Source organism: Gallinula chloropus, assembly GCF_964237585.1.
Source record: "Gallinula chloropus genome assembly, chromosome: 6".
Lineage (NCBI taxonomy): Eukaryota > Metazoa > Chordata > Aves > Gruiformes > Rallidae > Gallinula > Gallinula chloropus.
Window position 1 is genome coordinate 10,080,602 of NC_140091.1, and position 21,192 is coordinate 10,101,793.

Here is a 21,192-nt window from a genome sequence, read left to right on the forward strand (position 1 = left end):
GGTACAGCCCTGGAAATACAGCAAGGCCTTACTTTCCAGAGAGTGGGACAAAGTCCTTGCGGGGAGAGCTCCTGCTGAATTGCTCTGTCTGAGCTCAGCATGGCTGGGGTGTTCACTGGAAGTTACCACCTGGCATTAACAACTGGCTCTGCTTGGAGACAGAGCTGGGCTGACAAGGTAAGCTGTTCAGGGTTAACTCGCAGTGTGAGTTACTTATGCTACTAAATTCTCAACCATGTTACCTGGGGTTACCAAAACTGAGCACACTGGACACGCTTAGTTCCAAACTATGCTGTACATGGCATGTGACCCCCCAAAATAGCACCTTGAGGGTTAAAATCATTCCGTGTCTCTATACCTCCTTGCTGAACCATTGTCTAGAGGCCAGCTAGGAGCCAATTTAAACAAGACTAGGGAAGGAATAAGGCCCAGCTGCCATTTGCTGAAGCTGCAGTCAGACCACGCACGCAATGCTCCCGTCTGTGGCAAAGTGGTACTCATTATCCCGCCGAGCGGTAAATAGTAAACCCATTGTAAAAGTTACATCTCTCCCCTCCTGCCAGTGGAGAGCGAAGGGGGAGGATCTGCCTGCAGACCTTTTGTTTAGAGCTTGCAGATTCTGACAATGCCTCACCAGAGGCATTTCTTACCTGAGGGAATCAGGAGAGACAAGGCAGTAGCGGATGCTGATTTAATCACTTTATTGACAGGTCTTGAGGTACGTTTCTCCCCTGATTCCCCAGAGAGCAACCTGTGTCGTGCCCGCCGCACTGCCAAATCGCTGATGGCTTTTGGAGTGGTAAAGTCTGGGCCTTCATTGCTATTACTGCGAGCGCGTGGATCAGAGAAATCTGCAGTGCTCCCAGCTACAGTTTAAATTAAAACAGATTAGAACCACAGGGAATTCCTAACAGTCTATTCCCCTACAGGCAAAATACATTAAATCAAAGTCATGTTTACATGAAGTCCAAGAGTAAATTTTCCTAAGAAGAAACCCCAGGGCTTGAATTTTTATTTACAGAAATGGTGTTATTCTGAATACAGAAAATTAGCGGCTTCTGTTCTGTTGGAAGAGCTCACTAATGAAATCACGTTGATCAGCGGCAGCTACACGAATCCTAAGGCTGCGGTGCCGTTCAGCAGGCAAGGCATTTCAGTGGGATCCTTCACAGATGAAAACAGGTTTATGAAAGTGCTCTGTTTTTACAACCAGCAAGAACTGTCAATCTTTAAGTTAAAACTGCCTGCAACAGAAGAACCAGGTTCTACCAGAGATGCACATAAAAAAATCCACTTTATGAGAACACTAAGGTATTAAAGTCAGGGAAAGTAAAAACGTGGATTGCAAAGACAACCCTAATTTGCCCCCTTCTGTGCACCAGTGCAATTCAGTCTTGAATTAGTTAACCGGTTGTAATCGTATATAAAATGCAAAGTAACCTTGAAAATTAGACTGGGCAGGCAGCAATAGCAGGTGCTGGGGGCTGGGGGTGCTGTACTCAAGCTCTGTGCCTCAGTTCCCCATCCGATACCTTAAAGGGGCACTGTGAAAATACATTAATTAGAATTTACAAGGTGCTCAGAAATGGAAGCGGTGAGCATCCCAGCAAGTCCGCATGGGAAATTAATCATTCTGTCTTCAAAAGCAAATTTTAAGCAGCATGTGATAAATAAAGCCTAAGGGCCACATTTTGAACAATGAGGACAGAACAAAACATTGATCATCGTTATTTAAGTGGGCAGCACCGCTCTGCATACTAAATAAAGCCGGAAGCATCGTGAAAATAAAAATTCAAAGCACCATTCCCACAGACCTCAGTACCAGATGCCAGTTCAACACTTAACGGCCAGAGAGTTAGAAATAGGGGTCCCAGACAATGTAGGAACCCAGAATCGGGAGGCTGCATGTGCGGAGGCTGCGATACACATCAGAGGAGCACCCTGAGACAGCCACAGGAATGAAATCCTTTTCTTGCAGTTCTCTGTCTCTGACTCAACTCTGCAGGCTGGGGACACTGAAGCACTGGTATCCCTGAGTCCCGTGTGCTGGGAGCTCTAATGCATTAGGCTTCAGGGAACAGGACGCCCCAGGGACGCTTCGTTTGCCCATTTCAATTTGTAGATATTCAAATTTGCAGTGAAAGTGGTTTTGCAATTTTTAGTAATGTGTTTCTAGGCTTTTAGTAAGGCACTGAGAAACTAAGGCTGCTTACTTCATTCCTACACCTTCTCCCATGGGTTAACTGAGTACATGATGGCAGCACTAGGTTTCTTCTGAGAAGGAGCCACAGAGGGAAATGGGGCAGTTTTGGAGGAGTTGTCACAGACTGCACAGCAGAAGAGGAATAATGAGATGTGGATATCTTCAGCTTTATTCTAGTCTGGCAGCAAACTTCCTCTAAGGCATTTCCACCTTCTCCTCTCAATCCAGCATACATCTGCCCAGTGCCCTTCACCTTGTCCTTGTCCAGTCTTGCTGCCACTCTGAATCCTTGCTCAGCACCCCTTTCCACTCCTTTCCATCCTCAATGCATCCACAGTTGCTTTGCCTGCCTGATCTCAGTTTCTCCCAGTAACTTGTTTCTTATCTTCTTACTCAGTTAGTCCTTGCTCTTCAATGCAACCTAGTTTCTCCCCTAAACACACCTTCCTTCTCAAAAATTATCTTGCCAACCTTCAATTCAACTTTCCTGCTCTCTTCCAATGGGCCAAATTTCCCTTTTTACCCCTTTTCTCCTCATTACTTTCCACCAGTTCCCAGCTCTGGCTTCTGTATTCAGAAACAAATAGCTTCACCCATTGCCTTCCTGGTGCCCCAAAAGGGGCAGGAGCTGGGGACACCCCAGCATCCAGAGCTCAGCCCTGCTCTACAGCAGCCCAGGGCACCATCGCAGGGAAGGTCCTGCTCAGTCCAGTGCTGGAGAATGGCCCTAGGATGGACACAAGGCTTCCCAGAAGTCAAACACTGATTTCTAAGACTCACTCTACTAAAACTAGGCTAAAACCTATGACTTTGCTAAATTTCGGGATATTTGGCTCAGACAGCAGGTCTGACACACACCCCACTCCCCCAGTAAATTTCAAGTCTCTGCTTCAAACTTTTGGGGAAATCATAGGAAGCAGGGATCTGTTAGCACTGCTGACAACCCTAGTCTCCAGCCCCAACTCAGGAGTGATCTGCTCTGACTGCTGATTAGAATAACGCTGCCTCAGGTAGGCACCCAGCAGCTGTAAGTACGCACAGATCATATGGGTCTCAAGCATGAGAAGACCTTAATCAATTTGAAGTGACAGGACTGAAATATAAGATGTAATTTTGGAGAGAGAAAACCATCGATGTCATTTTAAAGGCAAGCACATCCACAAAACCACAGTAAAATACCCACTTAGCATGAGGCATTCACATCCCTCAATATCCAGTTTTACAGAGTTAAAGTCTGCAAGCTAACACAGACTTTCTTGGGGACCATAACACCATCACACTGAGCACGTACCTGTCAGCGTTGAGGCGCTGCTGATGGCTGTGGAGGGGGTGGTGGGTCCGGCATCGCTTTCCAGCTGAAGTTCTTGCTCCACAGGCTGTTCTGGAATGGGCACTGGCATCCCTTCCCGTGACTGCACGGTGGATAAGAGCATCCCCTCTGACTGGGGCCTTTTGAGGACAGTTCCCTCGTCCTCAGTGGAGATGGCAAAGCGGGGCATATCGAGAAGCCCTGAGCAGCGTCGGCGGACGGTCAAAGGGGGGCTGGAGTCGCTCTCCGTGTGTGAGGATTCGGACATTGACAAGCGCTTACGCAGTCTAAGAGAGAAAACAAGGCAGAGCCCCTCATCTTAAATTAGGGGGATAATAGACTTCAAAGGGTGGAAATAGCACACCCCCCCAACTGACTCATTGGAAGCCAATACATTGTGACATTAGGGGACACAGCTACATCATTAGGCCTTAAAATAGCAAAGGGTTGGGGCATCACCTGAGTCTAGATTGCAAATACATTCCATTGTTAAGCTTCTAAGAAAGGAAGGAGTAAAACCAAATTCTGGGCATTCAGATATTTTACTGACACTTTGATTAGAAGACAAGTTTGTTTTTTTTTTTACATTCTGAATTTAAGAAACTTTGGGTTTTCCTAATTGTTTCACAACTGTGACAAATGGTAAAAGTCTGACAACACCAGAGTTTGGATTCACTGATGTTTAAGACATCATTAAGCCTCATGATCAGCCTTTCCACAAATAAAAGTTTTACTTCAGGTTAGAATCCCTGCAGATTCACTTGAAGTGAATGTGCTACAAATCTAGGAGATGTTAGTACTTAATTAGGTACATTTAAGGACTGTATCATTTTCAACTATTTATTCCCACTTTTCTGGCTTCACCTGTGGAAATGCCTCATATGAAGCATTCCTGACCTAACGCTGGCCACAGCCAGTGACGGGACAGGTCAGTCTTTCTCAGATGCTGTGAGAAACCAAAAGAGTTCCACAGAACTTACATTTCAGGAGATCCAATCACCCAGCTGCGGTCTCGACTCTTCAAGCCCCCAAGGCTATCCAGTCGGTCGTCTTTTTCTTCGCTCAGACTCCGCTTAGTCGGCGGTGGAGTCTTCCTCTCCTCGTGGATGGAAAGACGCTCCATGCTGCTGTACACCTGCATGCAGCAAAAGATCGTTCTGTACAGAGAAAACAAACCTGTGTGGCCTTTTCTGATTTAGGGGGGCATAATCTCCTCTCAGAATGGAAGATATTCCCTGAAAGCATGAACTTGGCAATGTTCTTTGACCAAATCACACAGTGCAGATGTGATGCTCAAAGTGCACCATGGAGGATAGGATAAAGGCAAGCTTTGGAAACATTAAACACGCATTTTCACAACAGCACCCTACACCTCTCCTCTGAAAATAGCCCAGGACACCACAAAAATACTGAGACATTTTGCAACTACTTTTTTTGAAACTATTTGATTCTCAAATCCAAGAGGAGATGTTGCTAAAACAGGCTCAACAAGCCTTGAAGGCTGGCATCTGGATCTCGAAATCTTACTACACAAATTCAATTCGGTGATAGGCATCACGCTCATGACCCCATTTCATTATCATCAGTCTATCAGCATTGCCCCAAGCTTATTTCAGAACAAAAAAGTCCTGCCCTCCTCAAGGAATCTACTATAATGCTGACAGCTTAATGAAAGTGCCTTTCTTGGTTTTACAGCCGTCTTTAAATAATTAAATGATTAAGCAAAAAAAAATCCATCCTTTTAAAACTACACTTGACTGTGGACCTAATTTACATAAGAAGAGATTAATGAAAATAATGTTATTAAAAATTCAGAGCATCAACAAGATAACTATTAATAAATCATATGGCTGAATTGTCAGACAAGAATTTCAAAATATAATGAGCCTTTTATGCCTCCCACATTACAAATGCTGTATAATTTTCCAGGTCTTAAAATAAATTCATTAAAAGTGAACTTTTTCTCTTTGTGGCAAAAACACTGAACCCTAAAGAAAAGCTTCAGTCTTACAGATGAATAACACTCATGGTGAGAAAAGGCAGAAAAAAAGAAACCCTTACGTACTCCTGAGAACTTTTTCAAAACCCCAACTAATCCTCAGGTCCAATTTTAAACATACTTTTTGGTGATGCAAATCAGAAGCAACTCCATAAAATTAACGGTAACTGTTACTTAAGCTGCTGTAGCCTGGCTGAGGACAAAGGAGAATGAACTGCTGCCTCAAAACTGACTTTGGTAGTGAAAATCCGGAGGAACTGCCACAAAAACCTGAAATATCTTTCAGAGACCCCAAATAAAATTCCTACTTCCATCTCAACAAGAGGAGGGAAATACAATCCACAGAGCAGGCTGACCCCAAAACGGGCTTTGCTCTCCCTTCCACCCTTCCCCAAAGATACTCTGATCCCTCCAAGTTAACAGTGGACTTGCAGTCCTTGAAAATGTCTGAAATTCCAACTTTTGACTTCGGATCACCTGGGTAAGAACGAGAGACCTGCACACCAGAAAGCGTGGCTAGAGGGCACCTCCTCGGGGCTTCCTGCTCATTTCCCCACCTCAAAGCAGATCCAGCTCTCTCGTGATCACCTGGCAGATGTTTCTCCAACCTGTTCTTAAATCCGCCAGCTACGGAAATTCTACAAATTCCCCAGGCAACTCATGTCAGTGCTTAATTACTGCTCAACACTGGCAACTTTTTCCTATCATCTACCCTACACCTCCTTTGGGCCCATCATTTCCTACAGTTCTGGGCTGAACAGGAAGACCAGCGCACTCCTTCCCTTCCAGCAGTCAGGTATTTGGAAACACATCAGGTTTTGTTTTGTAGATGTCAGATTGTTCTTGTCGCTTTCCTCTGGATTCTCTTCTACCTGTTCATGTTTGTTTTCAAGACCACTGCCCAGAAGAGGACAGGGTACCCCAGCTACAGCCTTCCTACTGTTAAGCAAATGGAAAAGATTTCTTTGTTTGCCTTGCAGAAGATGTTTGTGCCTGCCTGTTACGATAGCTTTCTGCTTCAATAATGTGGCACGTGTAACTCATGATACACTATCTGCCTAGATCCTTCTCTTTGAAACTGTCACCTCCCCTTTCACTCCACAGGCTGTATTTGAGACAACGAACAGCAGAGGTGGAAACTCCACCTTTGCTCTTGCTGCATGGCTTCCCTTTGATTTTAGACCATGATTCTAAAATGTCAGAATCCATTTTCACCCAAATATCATCTCGTCACCTACTGGAAGACCCTTTCAGAATGACACTGTTTAAAGCAAATAAGCTTTGGACGCTCCCCACTCCAGCATCCAAGTGATTAGTAAAAATCAGACACAGAAGAGACCTCTGCAGTACTCTGCATATTAGGGAAACATTCAGAAATACAAAATCTCATTCTCCAATTATTCCTGCACTCACTTTCTAACAGGTCACAAACTATCACAGAACAAACAATGCATAGAGGTTTTGATTTCCTCAGTGAATACGGAATGCCATGGGAGTCCCACATATCATCTGCATGATTAAAATCTACCCCTCACGAAGCAATGAAACTGTTTTCCTCTCCAAATATTTCCTTTCAACAAGCCAGCGTGCTCCTACCTTGCTGAACCTCGGCGAGCATGAGGAAAACTGACGAATTTCCACATGATCATCATCATTAGTGTCTTCTTCCTCTTCTGAATCCAGGTGTTGGTACCGTTCTGAACGGGCTGTGAACAAGATGTGGCACATTTAATTGGTGTGGGGAGTGTTGGTAACTCTCACACCTTGAGCATTCCTACTTGTCTACTTACAAAGAACTCGTAACACCACGCAGGATATTTTCCTTAATACTGAAACACACAGTCTTGCTCATCCTGTACAATTAGCAGTGAAGAATACCTCCTTCCTACTGAATTAATCTTATATCACCAGCTATATTATGTTCTAAAAGCAGCTGATACTCAGCAGGTGTCTAAACCTGCAGACCCTTTGTGGTAAGGATATTTCTTCCCTATGGCAAACAATCATAGGGAAGGAGACACAGAAGCAAGTCCCTGTCCCAATTTTCAATGAACAGCTTTATGATTTTACAAAGTCCATCCTGCATACATACATACATACATAGATACAAGCCTTCTTTAAAAAATAAAAATATTTACTCCCCAAAAATATTTCTCCCTCGTCCAACTAGAAAAAGGATTAGATTTCATGAAAGGAAATGGGCAAGCAGCCAATATGCAAAGCTATTTTTTAATGCGAAAATCTAAACTGCCTCCAAAGAGATTTTGTGCTTTGAGATTTGCAGCACTGGATTTCTAAGCCAGCCACATTGGATTTTGCAGGGCAGGCGTTAATAAGTTTGGCTACAGAAAGCTGATAGCTAAACTGAGCCAAATTTTCTGCACTGTAGCAGCCAGAAAGCCACTCCTGTAAATTCTAAAATTTTCTGCATCGGGGTTTATAACAGCAGTGCCAACTCTTATCAGTCTCTATGTGAGATATTTCCTGATGTGAGAATTCCAGCCTTTGTAAAGGGCTCAGATCAAAGTCTCCCCGATAACCTGCTGAGCATGCCTGGGCACTTGGGGGATTTGCCATCGTTCCTACTCGACAGTCCCAGTGATTTGCACCACTGTGCTTTTACCCACCAGGACCAGCTCAGGGCTGTGGTGCTGAGCCTCTCCCCATCACTGCCCCAACTCAGTGACCACAGCTCCAGTTCCAACGTCTGATGAGTTGGGAAAACAGACCTCCACTCGGTTTCTAGCTGTACGTTGTACCAGAACCTCTACACACACAAAACACACCACCGCTCAAACTGCTCTCTGATGTGACTACATGGAGATGTCTGCAGCTCCCTCTTTCTCCATCCCACCCCTTAACCTAAAAGCCTCTTCCCCAACCCAGGAGTGCATTATTTCAATAGGATCACTGCTTGGGCTGTGTGGCAGCTGAGGGGCGAGAGGCAGGCTGCTCTCTCCCTCTCTCCCCCTTCACCCTGAGCAAAACACAGGAGCAGAGCAAAAATGTGCTTCATTAGGGGTCAGCGAGTCCCATGGCACTGGGAGAAGGATGGAAAGGATTCCATTGAAATAGGGCAGAGTATTCCATAGCTCAGGAAATTCGAATACCCTGATATCACGCTGTGCTGCAGCTGGAGTTGGGGAACAATCCCCCTGACCAGGAACAAGCCCCCAAGCCCTTTCCACCTGGCTCAGTTCCCCCACTCAAATGAGAAAAGCCAGGGAGGCAGAGACTCTGGGGACAGAGAACTCTCCATCCCTTACAACTCCTCCCTTCTCTCCCAAGAGCACCAACTCTGTCTGGTGCTTATCTGGAAATACCAGGAATCTTACATAGCCCTGATACCACGGCAGTTCCCAGACATTTATACACACCAGACAGGCACTTCACTTCATATCTCATTAGAGTTAACAATACTAAAATGTGATACACTTGCAGAGAAAATAATTTAACTTACTTTAAATCTCCAAAGAATTTTCCCTACATACTTGTCTTCAAGGGTTGGGTTTTTTTTTTTATGCTGGGCTTTTTTTAAAAAAAAAAAAAACAACCACCACATTCATTGGCTACAAATGGTCACTTGGGAAAGAGAACACTGCTCAGAAACTCCTGGAAGTTGGATATACCACATGCTTTGGAAGTACTGTAACAAACCCAGTATAACAACTGCAGCTCCGTACACTGCACGGCCGTGGCTGGCAGGACCACAGACACCACTGAAAGGCCAACTGACTTCAGCAGCACCATTTTTTCATTTAAAATTCATTTGCTTTCAAAGAAACCTTACTTGGCATTCCACAGAAACTTTTAGAAAGCAACTTCCATCAAGTGTTTTATTCAATTTCTAACAATGACTTATCCCTATTAATTTCCTAAAGGAAATATGCACGAAAAATACGCTGCCGTTTAGGCTGAATCTTTGTTCTTACTGTCAAAATAGCTTGTGTCATCCTCAGATTCCAACTGTGGGATGAATTCAGCTTTCTGTCGAAGTAATCCATTCCAGTCCAAATCTTTAAAGAACCGATGCTGTTTCACTTCAAAGGCACTACCTGAAATAAGCATCTTTTATTGCAGAGTATTTCTTTCAGCGTTTGCATAACAAGAAAAACAAACCCTAAAAATACCAAGAGCCTACAAGAATGTACCCAAGTACACTTAAGTCACAGATTTTCCAGGAATCTTGAGAAGCAACTTACCCTTCTACTGAAGTGGTGATGCAGGATAAAATCTGAACAAGATTTCCTCCTTCCCACCTCCTCTTCCTATTTAGCTACAACACATGACTAAACTGGCTGGAATAAAGCATCTGCTGTTACATTCCACAGCAAGTTGCAAGATTAAGGCCTAATTAACATCTTCATTTAAAATTTCCAACTCTAAATGCCATCTTGTTCATAGCTAAATAAAGAGAGGAAACTCAGAAAGGTACTTGGCACGTGAGTGTCTCCACTCTTGTGAATAAGCTCATCCACGTGCTTCAAACAAGGCAGGAGATTACATATCTTCCCAAATTATTATCTTTTTTTTATTAACCTCAGAAGCTTGGGTACCCAGAAGGTGAAACTAAGGACTATCTGTCTACTAGTATGTGCATTTTCATTCAAATGAAATCAATATTCATAAAAGATGTTAGTGTCTCTTTAAAAAAGAGAATAGCAGAGGAAAGGAGATAAAAGGTTTGCTGAATGCCACTGGCACTATGAGATGCCAAGTGGAACAGCAGTCTCAGCACTACAGGTATATAAGAAATCAAAAAAAATCAGTCTATCAACTCTTTTTATATGGCAAGAAACCCTGCATCTTTTCCATGACAGCAACATCTTTCAAGTACATGGATACGAAGTAAAGAAGAACATGGGAAAACCATCTGATATTATTATTAATTCATGACCTGTTCATCACTCTTGTATGCACATGCATTAAGTCTGCTGAATACATGTGCCTTTTGGAATTGCTATCTAGGTTGTATTTTATCCTTAAAGGATAGCTTACAATTGAAAATCGAAAATTAAATAACTCAAACCAATGAATCAAGACAACCTGTGCTGTGAAGCCACAGCATTCCACAAATTATTTTAAAACAAGAGTGTAGCTAGAGATTATTTATTTACAATCAAGAAATGAGAGGTGTTGACTTGTAAAAATTTAAATTTGATGTTACATACAGAAAGATTGACATACACACCCAACTTTGCAGTATGTTTGGGGAATTCTGCAGTACAGGTGTTTAGTAATGGGAAAGTTTTAATTTATTTTATTACACCCCAGAGTTCCCATTCATGCAGGGGATTAAGCCCCTAGTCAGAGAACTTCAAAGAAATCTGATTATAACCTGCTCAAATGGAGAAACAAACCTCAAGCCTTTAATGGAACAGCACAAACTGGAGAAGTTATGTCATTGAGCTGACAATGCTCCTCTCTTGTTTCCAAACACAACAGTCTTATCTGTCTGACTCACATACAGTCTGCACTGACTCTTAGAGCTTCATCACACAGGATTCATCAAAGCCAGTACAGACTATTTCCCAGCACCAAAGGAGCTTTTATCAACACAGGTGGGTGTGCATCACTGGCAAGGTAGCTTCTCTTCCTGCTTCTGGCCAATACTTTCCCATGCACAACACTCCTCCTACCTGTTCCCATTCTTTCCAGAGGATTTTGACGGAGAAGCTTAGAAATGAGGTCTTGGGCATCCGGTGGCAGCGCATCATCACCTTCTGGCCAGGCAATTTCATCTGGGGACACAAAGAGATTTAACGTTTTCTCCCAGCTTCATGGCCAATTTGCATAGCCATTCACATTCCTATACCATAAACCACGGTGTTCAGTACTGCCCCAGAATCGTAAATACCTTGAACTCAGCAGCTTGCATACTTAATATAATTCATGCATTGACATTTTCCAAAATGCATAAAATTCAGCGTCAGCTAAAGCTGCTGTCAATCCAAGTAGTGCTTGTGGAGGGAAAAAAAAAAGCATTTAGAACTCTATTAATAAAGTATGATATGGGACTTCCATGAGAATCCATAAACAATGATGCCGACAATACCGCGGCTGTATCTCGTGCCCACACACTCCATGCTCGTTATCCTTGGAACAGAGAGAACAATTTGCAGGTAACAATTTCATGCATCGTGTTTAGTTCTTTGCTGCAGTTTTGTTTTTTTACAAAGGACATTTGCCAAGTGTGTTGAAAATTTACTGCTTCAGAAAGCATTCCCAACAGGAAATGTTTTCACTGGCACATTCCCTGAGAGAGCACAAAGCAATCGTTTGTCCAACTCCAAGCAGGAGACAGGTTTAAAAAGCCACAAGAGGTGAAGGTACCGAGTACAACAGCTTCAATTTGTTTTGCTTAGAATTTCCTTTTTATTTCATTTATACAACAATTACTAATTGACTGACATTTGGCCCTACAGAAGCGATAACTGAAGTCTGACTGAATTAGACCAGTTGGCAGCTGCTCCTTTCACATTCTCCATCATTTAAGCTAAAAGACCGAACAGAAAAATCCCCAAATACATTTCCCCAATCCCACAAGGATTTACCTAACTCCCACACTGTGCACAATGACAGAACTATCTGGCAAGATGGTTAAGCAACTCAGCACCTTCTGATACCTGGATTCAGATGAATGCTACTTTGACATAGAAAGATAAATATTTAAAAATTAAACCCCATTATTTTAAACCTAGTTTTTCTTTCCTGGCTAAACTGTGGATCCTCAATATTTTCAAGGTTTTATTCCCCAGCACACTTTGAAACCCCTTCAGAGCCAGAAGAGACACATACCGCTGATCACTTGTCCAAACAGCTCTTCAGGCGTGTCCCCAAAGAAGGGAACGCAGCCGACCAGAAACTCGTACAGGATAACTCCCATGGCCCACCAGTCCACGGGCTTCCCATAGCCCTGGCGCAGAATCACTTCTGGTGCAATGTATTCTGGAGTCCCACAGACCTCAAGAGAAAGATGGGATAAAACAATAAACCTACAAATTGACAGATTCACAGCAAAGCTTATTTTTGTCTTCCCTGACCGAGCTTTACAAGGGAGTTAATGTTTTGCCACTAACCACTTTATGCTGTGAACTACTTCCATGGAGCAAGAGCCTATATTTGAGGAACACATTACCTGCACAGGAATGGTATCACATACTGTGAAATATCCCTAGTGTGGTCATGCCAGCTAAGTAGTTCTTTGGTGCACGTATAGTAAACCATATGGGGAAAGTGGCATATTCTCTGTGTGTAGGTCTGTCTGCTTGATGGATGTCTGCTGGCACAGCTCCAGCGATTGGGAACTGAGCTCTGACAAACCTCTCACATCTCCCTGCTAGCAGAATTTGGTTTCACAGATGCAGAATTAGCAGCACAGCACGATTACACACTTCAGCATTTGAACTTGGGAGGTAGACCTGGCACAGACAATGGCTAAAGAAATCACGTTGGAAGATCTAGGCTGCCTCTGGCTTGGAAGCAGCAACAATTGCAAAACAGTCATAAAAAATATTGCACTGTAAAGTGCAAGACCATGGTCTAGTAACCAGAGAGAGTTTCTGCTAGAAAAAAAACGTTACTTAGAAGAAAAGACGGACAATACCCCAAGATGATTATGCATTAACACTTGGCACAGCTAAAAGAGAAAATTCAGCTGCAATTCTTGGTATTTTCAGAAGAGAGAAGTATTTTTCAATCCCATTATACGAGTCACTGATGAGCCTGCACCCAGAACAGTATAGTTCCTGTCAACTATGCCCAGGAAATACCAACTCAAGCTGAAAGAGGTGTATGGAAGAGCTATATGCTCATCATGGGAAAATCTATCTTGTTACCTAAAAGACCATAGCTGGTTAGGCCTAGCAAAATGAAGGCTAAGGAGAAAAAAAGACCCTTAGTAAATACCAAGGGGATAAAAGTCGATGTCTAAGCCATGAGACACAATTACAAGAAGAAACATATAGGAACTTGTCGTGAACTTTCCAGGCAGAAGGGAGAGACCATGGAACAACCTTCCAGCAAAATCCATGCTACGTCTCTAGACATTCACAGATCCGGGACCTACAGAGATCATCGACCATTGAGTCCAACCCCCCTGCCCAAGCAGATTCCCTAGACATACTTCTCTGTTCACACCTGCACTGCTGCTTGGGACACACTTTCAATAACTTAAACTAAGAGCTGAAGTGCATCACTCCAAAACAAGAAGCTGAAGTAACAAACGATGCCAATTTAGGCACAAACGTTCCTCCCATTCCACAACACACAGCACCGTGTTGAGGCAGACCGTGGGTGCTACAAACTCCAATTCTATCCCAAGGCAAAATTCTGCATCTGATCTCCCAACAACAGACAAAATTTTTCAGCTTACCTGCTTGTCCAGGAATTCCCTGGTATCCTTCTCAATGTGTCCTTCATAAAGATTAGTTGTAAGACTCATTAACCCGATTTTAGACAATCCAAAGTCTGTTAGTTTAATGTGACCCATGGAAGTTATCAGGAGACTGAAAGAAAAAGCAGCAAAATAATCCAACATTCAATTGTTTCCCCAAAACAATTTAAAAAAAGAAACAAGGTAATGCTAAGGTAGTTCTCCGTGTTACATCCCCTTCAGAGAGCTGGAAGGAACCTCCTATGCAACTGAGTATCACAGAGCTGCCAAGGCAACTAGAGATGTGACCAACTCTCCACCTTCTCCCATAATTTTATCAGCTTTGAGATAATATCAGAAGGCACTTCTTCCCTACATCTCCTACATGTCAGATGCCATCTCTACTGTCCAGCCACCATATCCTCCTGCCTATGGAGAAAGTCCCTGAAGAACCAGTTTTCTCCCTCCAGCTTCTGAAGAGCTGAAGACTTACTTATCAGGTTTTAGGTCACGGTGAACAATCCCATAGTTGTGCAGGTACTCCAAAGCCAGAACAGTCTCTGCAAAATACATCCTCGCCATATCAACAGGTAGGGCACCGATGTTCTTGAGAAGAGTAGCACAATCACCTCCTAAAACAGAAGTTGCAGATGTGACACAGGGAAATAGGAAATATCAGTAAGAAAGAGCAACTGCAGGTCTACAACACCAGGTTACAGTAAGTTTCCTCAATGCTGTCTCTCAACCCTGTTAGCCTGAACTCTAAAGTGCTCTCTACACTGTATCTTGAGCTTCAAACACATACATATATTTCTTCGCTTTCTACCACTGAGATATATACTATTTTAAAAGGCTGTATATCAGAAGTAGTAAATAAGCACCTCTACAACCACTAACTGGTTCTCCCTACACATGGAGAGGCAGCCTTGCCTTTGGACACAGTGGTATTCATGAAAGTAGGTCTGTGGACCTCTGATCCAAGCTTCTTAAGGAACACAGGGCACACATTTAATTCAATGCTCATTTCTACATGCAAATAGAAGTTAATTTTAATTTTTTTTAATGTCAGTACATCTGGTTTTATTCTACTAGTTTATCTGAATGAGCACTGATACAAGAACTGTAAGCTTATATCTCATAAGCGTTCAGCCAAGCAAGCCAGCCATAAGAAAAATTAATCCTATCCACCAGTGGAAATATATTTCTTACATTAAGATACAGTAGTAAAGTAAAATCAAACAATATTCCAAAGAATAAGCAAAAAAGAAGAAGAAAACCCTACAGAACAACCCAAACAAACAGCTGTATTTTAAAAAAGGCTGCCAAAGAACAAAGACTGTTGCTTGGTGGTGTTTCTTAACTGCCTTTTTCTAACTGTAATGCCAAGCAAGCGTCCTGTTGATCTAGCCATGCCATCCCATAGGAAAGCGGGAGGATCTCTTTCCAACAAGGACTGGAAAGTTCATGCTGACTTCTGACCCCAGCAGTTTTCTACATGTGGATTTATGTTCCCTCAGCTCCACTGCAATCAGGTTGTATTAGTCACAGGGATTTACAAACAGAGTATCTCCTTACACTACTCCGTGCTCGTGGTAGAATGATTCATTTCTCCACCTCAGCCCAAGCAGAACATACACTTCTCCGTGTCAGGGCATCACGACCTCCCCTGTGACCGCAGAGCTGATGGAGCTCACCTTTCATGAAGAAAGGACTAGCACACACATGAGATGGTTTTCCAGTATATCATGTCCAGAGCAGTGCACTGATCAGTATTACACCCAGAGATACACATCTTCTCAATCCCTCAGAAACATCATCCTTCACGAGGAGACACACTGCATGCACACTACACATCTCTCCTACCTAAGGTCCCTTTGCAGGTGTAGATAATGACAACCATACCTTCCACATACTCCATAACCATGCACAGGTGGCGCTTGGTCTCAAAGGAGCAGAACATGCTGACCACAAAGGGGTTCTCAGCAAATGTCAAGATATCTCTCTCCACAAAGGCCTGCTGGATCTGGTTTCTCAAAATTAGGTTCTGCTTGTTGATCTTCTTCATGGCAAAACGTTGACGGGTCGTCTTGTGTCGCACCAAATACACCGCTCTGGAAAACCACACGCCAAGGGGAAAAGTTCTGTTTTCAGGTCAAACTGTTTCACTGTGTTTTGTTTTTCTTTAAAAACAGGGATGGTAACTGCTTTGGATAGATCCTGGCAGACCTGTCTGTGACTCCATAAAATCCCATCTCAGTGCCAAGCTCCTCATGGACACATCCCCATGATGTTTCCTCCCAAAAGCTACTCCAACTTGAATTAAGCGGTGTTGTTGCTGATGTGACTAACAAGGAGTTATTTCAGACACAAATGTCACAAATGTCCTTAAGCACCATTGCAGAGGCACATGTATTTTTCAAAACTACAGTCACCATTTCTCTTAAAAAAATTGTCCAAAATATATGGAACCAGCAGGATTTCTTTCCAAGCTCAACAAAATTAATTTGACGCAACACTGTCACCGTGGATTTCCTTGGGTAAAGTACCTCTTACATTTCTATCATTTGCAGATCATTAGATTCCTGCACATTAATAATACAGTTTGCAAATAAAATTTTCATCCAGTTTTGTTGCTTTATTGAATCAGGACTCGTTTCCTTTTCTCTGGAGTATATTACATTTAACGTGGTTTTGTGTCACACCAGCAGCTGGCTATGAAATATACCCAGGATAAAGAGAGATATGGGTAACAGCAGAACTACCACCTCTCTCTCCTCTTTTTAAAGTTACATTTAAATCATAGGGCCTGTGCAGCAAGACAACTGAAAAAAGACATCAAATCTTCTTGTCTAATAACACAGCTCTTTGACATGCTCCACTGTGTCTTCACTGACTAAAATATATACTTACACTTTTTGCACATATTATTTTTTTTAAATGAGTTGCTGTTAAGTAAGCACCCACTTCAACAAAACACTCAAGCACATGCTCAAATTTTGCTGTTATGACCTACTGAATATCATTGCTTTTCAGTTACAGCCTAATGACTTCACCAGTAAGGATTTATGAACTGTAAAGAGTCAAGACCCATCTTTAAAATTCCAGATAGGTTTGTATGAGCAGTTAAAATTTTAACCGACCGACTTCAGTTTGGATTCTTCAATGGATAATAAAATCTAACAGCATTTACTGTACTACTTCTCACACTAGAGTTGCCCCAATGTAATTTTAGCATTTCTTTTAGTATTTCAAGTGCTGACAAACAGCCACGTTACACATATAATCTAAATACATGGAAGAACAGGGAAGCATAAACTACTCCCTCAATATCCTTGCTGTAGCAATGAATCATTAGGAACGTTTGCAACTACAGAACATCACCCTCACTCATTTATCCTTTCAACAAATACAAATCACAGGACTTAACCAGGCAGCATGAAAGGAAATACAAACTGCCTTGATAAGCAATAAGGAAATGGGTGCACAGTAATTTTTTTCAGACTGGTGGAATGACATTGTTTTACTCTTACGTGGGAAATCTCACAATAAACCAAGTGACAGTATTTTCCCTAGAGATAACGTTCAGGGAGAATGCTTTTGTCATCTCAAGCTAAAGTACTGAAGTGTCTGTATTTCACCTACCTGCCATAAAGAAACTGTGCAGAAAGAGTAACTGGAAAAATAGGCTTGAGGTCACAGCTAGGAAGGGCTTCAGAAAACTCATGCCACAAGAGGGATTAGCAATACTGCAGTCTGAAAGCTTTAATGTAGGGCAACTAATTTTCCTGAGCTGGAAGCTGTGTGTCAATTCAGCACTAGGTAAGGACTCCACAGCCAGAAACTGTGTCCGGGTGCAGGGGCTACTGTCTAAGAAACTCCACGAATGTGCAAGAAACGTCATCTCCCAGATGCAGAAGACATCACAAGTGTGGAACCTCATTAAGACCCAAGCAAAGTGCATTTATGCTTTGGACCCAACAAAACCCAGTCATTTCCCCAACTTTCCTGTAGTCTTTCCCTGCGTAGGACAACAATGGCATTTCATTCTAAAGCAAAGTCTAAAAGCCTTACCCATAAGCACCATTACTGATCAGTTTAATTGTTTCAAACTCTTCTTCAGATGGAGTTTTCTTTGACTGGACAGAGGCCCCACGGCTCTGGGGAAAGAAGACAAGAAAATGGCAATCAGGAGCAGGAATGGCTTCATTCTACAGACCATCTTTTCATCCATTTCTTCTGTAAGCAGCATTCACCCAACCTCAATCCATTTCTAAACCAACGGAGTCCTCAGCTTTAGGGTAACTGTTTGGATCTCTAGGACCCCTGCAGATTTCCTACACAATTATTAGCACAATCAGTGACTGTAAGAATCTAACCTTTCCCCCAACATCAGATTTTTAAAATACCAATGAACTAAATAACTGAGGATTTTTGAAACCTAGTGAGTTATATAATTAAATATTTCCCATAGTCCATTACTAAAGCCAAGTCTCTTCTATTCACATCACATTTTACACACACAGATATGAAGGATTTCTCCAGAGGATTTTTGTTTGCAAAAAAATACAAATAAACAAAACTCGATAATGACTATTTGCAACTTTTAAGCATTTCACCAGCACAGTGTAAATTTCCACATTTTTATGACTGTATACACTCCAATTTTAACACGTGCTTTTAAATGTCAGCACTTTTTTTTTTAATTAAAATTACTCCACATTATAATTCATTCTTTACTGTAGACTACTTCTTTCTTGGAGAAAAAAAGTGCTAGACTAAGTGTATTATTGCTTTACCTCGACTGAATCATCTGTCTCAGGAGTGTCTGGGCTGTCATAGCTATTCAGCTGGGCCATTTCTGAAAAGAAAGAGGAAAGATTACTCCTAATGATCTCAATCAAACACTATTCTCTTTGTTTATACAAGACAAACAGGATTTTAAGAGGTGCTTGTAGATGAGGAAGGACATTTTTCCCCTCTGTAAAAAGTCACCCCAATTATACAGTGATAACCTTTAGCATCTATTAAGCTGTAGGCAAGTACTTTATATAAGAATGAATCTAATTATTTGTTCTCATTTCAGCCTGATGCATTCTAGGTGGTTTCTATAATAAGTAAAAGCATTAGATGCAAGTCTGGGGAAACAATTAGCCAGTTGATATTACAACCTATTCCATGCCCACATATCTGCATATAGCCTGGTGGCATCTCTGGGCTGTGGAGAAGAACAAGCACTACATTTCAAACTACCACCCATCACGAAAGGGGTCTGATTCTGCAAAATGCTGAGCAGCAGCAAACTGGGGGAAAGTCAGTTAGTTTGGGCTACTCAGCTGTCACGGGAGATGCTGTAAACTTTGCAAAACCCAATTCTACATTAACTACCAGTCTCCACACAGACATCACTGACATTTCTGGGTGCCCTCCTTCCTGAAAAGAAATAAGGCACCTTGACATCTCCACACATTTCTAAAGAAAATTTGACTTTAGTAAGGGGAATTAGTGATAGAAAGGTTCTCTCCCATGACAGGGATCAAAGGAAATTTCCCTTTAATGTCAGATTTCAACAAATGCTATTAAATTGCATTTAGCAATCTTTGGTAGAAATTCTCCTGAAGAGCTCTTCACTTGAAGTCAACCTGTCACTGTCATTCTGAGTAAACACTGCAGAAGTTAAACTAGTCCCATCCAGACTACTAATTTATGCTAAAATTATGCTCTCCTGAGAAAACAAAAAAGTGTGGTTCAATCACTGAAATATTCTGCAGTAACCCCGAGTCGCTGCCACACTCTCTATTGTTGCTGAGCAAGCTGTGCAGGCTCGTAGAACTTGTCATCAGAGGAGAGATTCAGCCAGCAAAGTGCCAGGCAGAAATATTAACTCACAAATTCTAAAGTTAGGATCTTCCGGGCCGCTGTAGGTTTACAGTGTATTCAGTTTACCATATGCAATTCTGGCACCAAGCAGAAAAGCTGTTGTCTTCTAAAGTATTACTTTGCTTTTGTTGTTCTGCAAGATGTAAAAATACAATCTCACCTCCACCTGAAAATCCATACTAGCCCTGGTTTCTCATGGAAAATCACCCAGAGATGACAAAAAAGCGGGATGATGGGATACTTTCCAACCAGGCCACCAGCAGGCAGGCAGGTCAGAAAAAACACTGGGTAAATTTACTTTTACTGTCCACCAGCACAGAGAAAACAGTTAAATCATAAAGCCATTTTCTAACACTGTTTCAGCTATAATACAGGGAGACATTATTAACGTCGTAAGTAAAGAACTGTCACTGTTGATGTGCGATCCTTACCCCAGTAACACTCCTTTGAGACGTGGGGCTGGAAAAGACAGTCTAGAATTTGACAGCAAAAAGGAAAATATGGAAAAATGGCCTACAAATTAAACCAATAAAATAAAAGCTTCCTTCAGCTACATAGTGACCGGGAGAGCTGGTTATCCTTTCCGCAGTTTGGAGAGTACAAAATGAGTTCTCACCCTCCAGGGGATCCCTGGTGAGTCCCAGCTGGCTGATAATATAACGAGGGATGTCGCATTTAATTCCTTGCCCTTCCTTGGCATGGCCTTCTGCAGCTTCTAACAAATGGTAGAACTCTTCAGGATCAAACTCCTACAGCAGGGTGGTGAGAGAGACAGAGAGAAGCAAATGATTCAGCTTTACAATTACAAAAGGTTTCTCTCCTGTATAGGAAATGCCTTGGAAACATCCAAAGTCAATTCTGGGCCCAGCAGTGATGCAAAACATTTTCAGTTACAACAAATCTGTCAATGCATCCCCCTTTGCTCTGCAAATGACAGACATTTACAGGCTGCTGGATGTCCACTGGCTTAGATCTGCAAAGCACAACAAGACAAGACAAGGACATAAACAGGGACTTCTTATGAACCAAAACCAGGCTATCACGACAGTGTAAAGCATCCATGTGGACACACCTCCAAGCTTTGTCACATGGAGATGGACCAGGGAAAGGTGTGTGATGAGTGAGGTCTGAGGTGTCTTCTGCCACCTCTATCTGACAGGTGAGTGAAGCCAATATAAACCTTTCAGACGTCACTTTTGACCAAACCATATACCAATCCAATTCTGTAGCAGTTGCTAATAAAATTACAAGTAAAGCAGCAGTTGGTATTTTATCAGCAGAGAAGTTTTCACTTTCTCCCTAAGAAATACTGCTGTAAGATTTCTTGTATGATAAAGCACAGGACCACCTTGCCAATTTAGTCTTGGTGTATGTGATCTCTAGGGCAAGAAAAGGTTGTAAGAAGATGTGATCTCTTTTACAGGGCTAAA

At 42.3% G+C, this 21,192-nt stretch overlaps 1 protein-coding gene across 1 annotated transcript in view; it reads right to left on the bottom strand.

Moving 5' to 3' along the window:
- MAST2 (microtubule associated serine/threonine kinase 2) overlaps window positions 1–21,192 on the bottom strand; it is a gene marked incomplete at its 5' end in the record, with an annotated part of 188,223 nt that overhangs the window by 7,610 nt on the left and 159,421 nt on the right. The window contains 13 exons of the mRNA XM_084266399.1: window positions 651–866; window positions 3,495–3,799; window positions 4,493–4,647; window positions 7,108–7,217; window positions 9,444–9,566; window positions 11,151–11,252; window positions 12,310–12,475; window positions 13,886–14,018; window positions 14,379–14,517; window positions 15,788–15,996; window positions 17,957–18,042; window positions 18,682–18,743; window positions 20,379–20,511. Coding sequence (XP_084122525.1) covers window positions 651–866; window positions 3,495–3,799; window positions 4,493–4,647; window positions 7,108–7,217; window positions 9,444–9,566; window positions 11,151–11,252; window positions 12,310–12,475; window positions 13,886–14,018; window positions 14,379–14,517; window positions 15,788–15,996; window positions 17,957–18,042; window positions 18,682–18,743; window positions 20,379–20,511 — 1,939 coding nt within the window. The remainder of the gene's footprint in view (window positions 1–650; window positions 867–3,494; window positions 3,800–4,492; window positions 4,648–7,107; window positions 7,218–9,443; window positions 9,567–11,150; window positions 11,253–12,309; window positions 12,476–13,885; window positions 14,019–14,378; window positions 14,518–15,787; window positions 15,997–17,956; window positions 18,043–18,681; window positions 18,744–20,378; window positions 20,512–21,192) is intronic.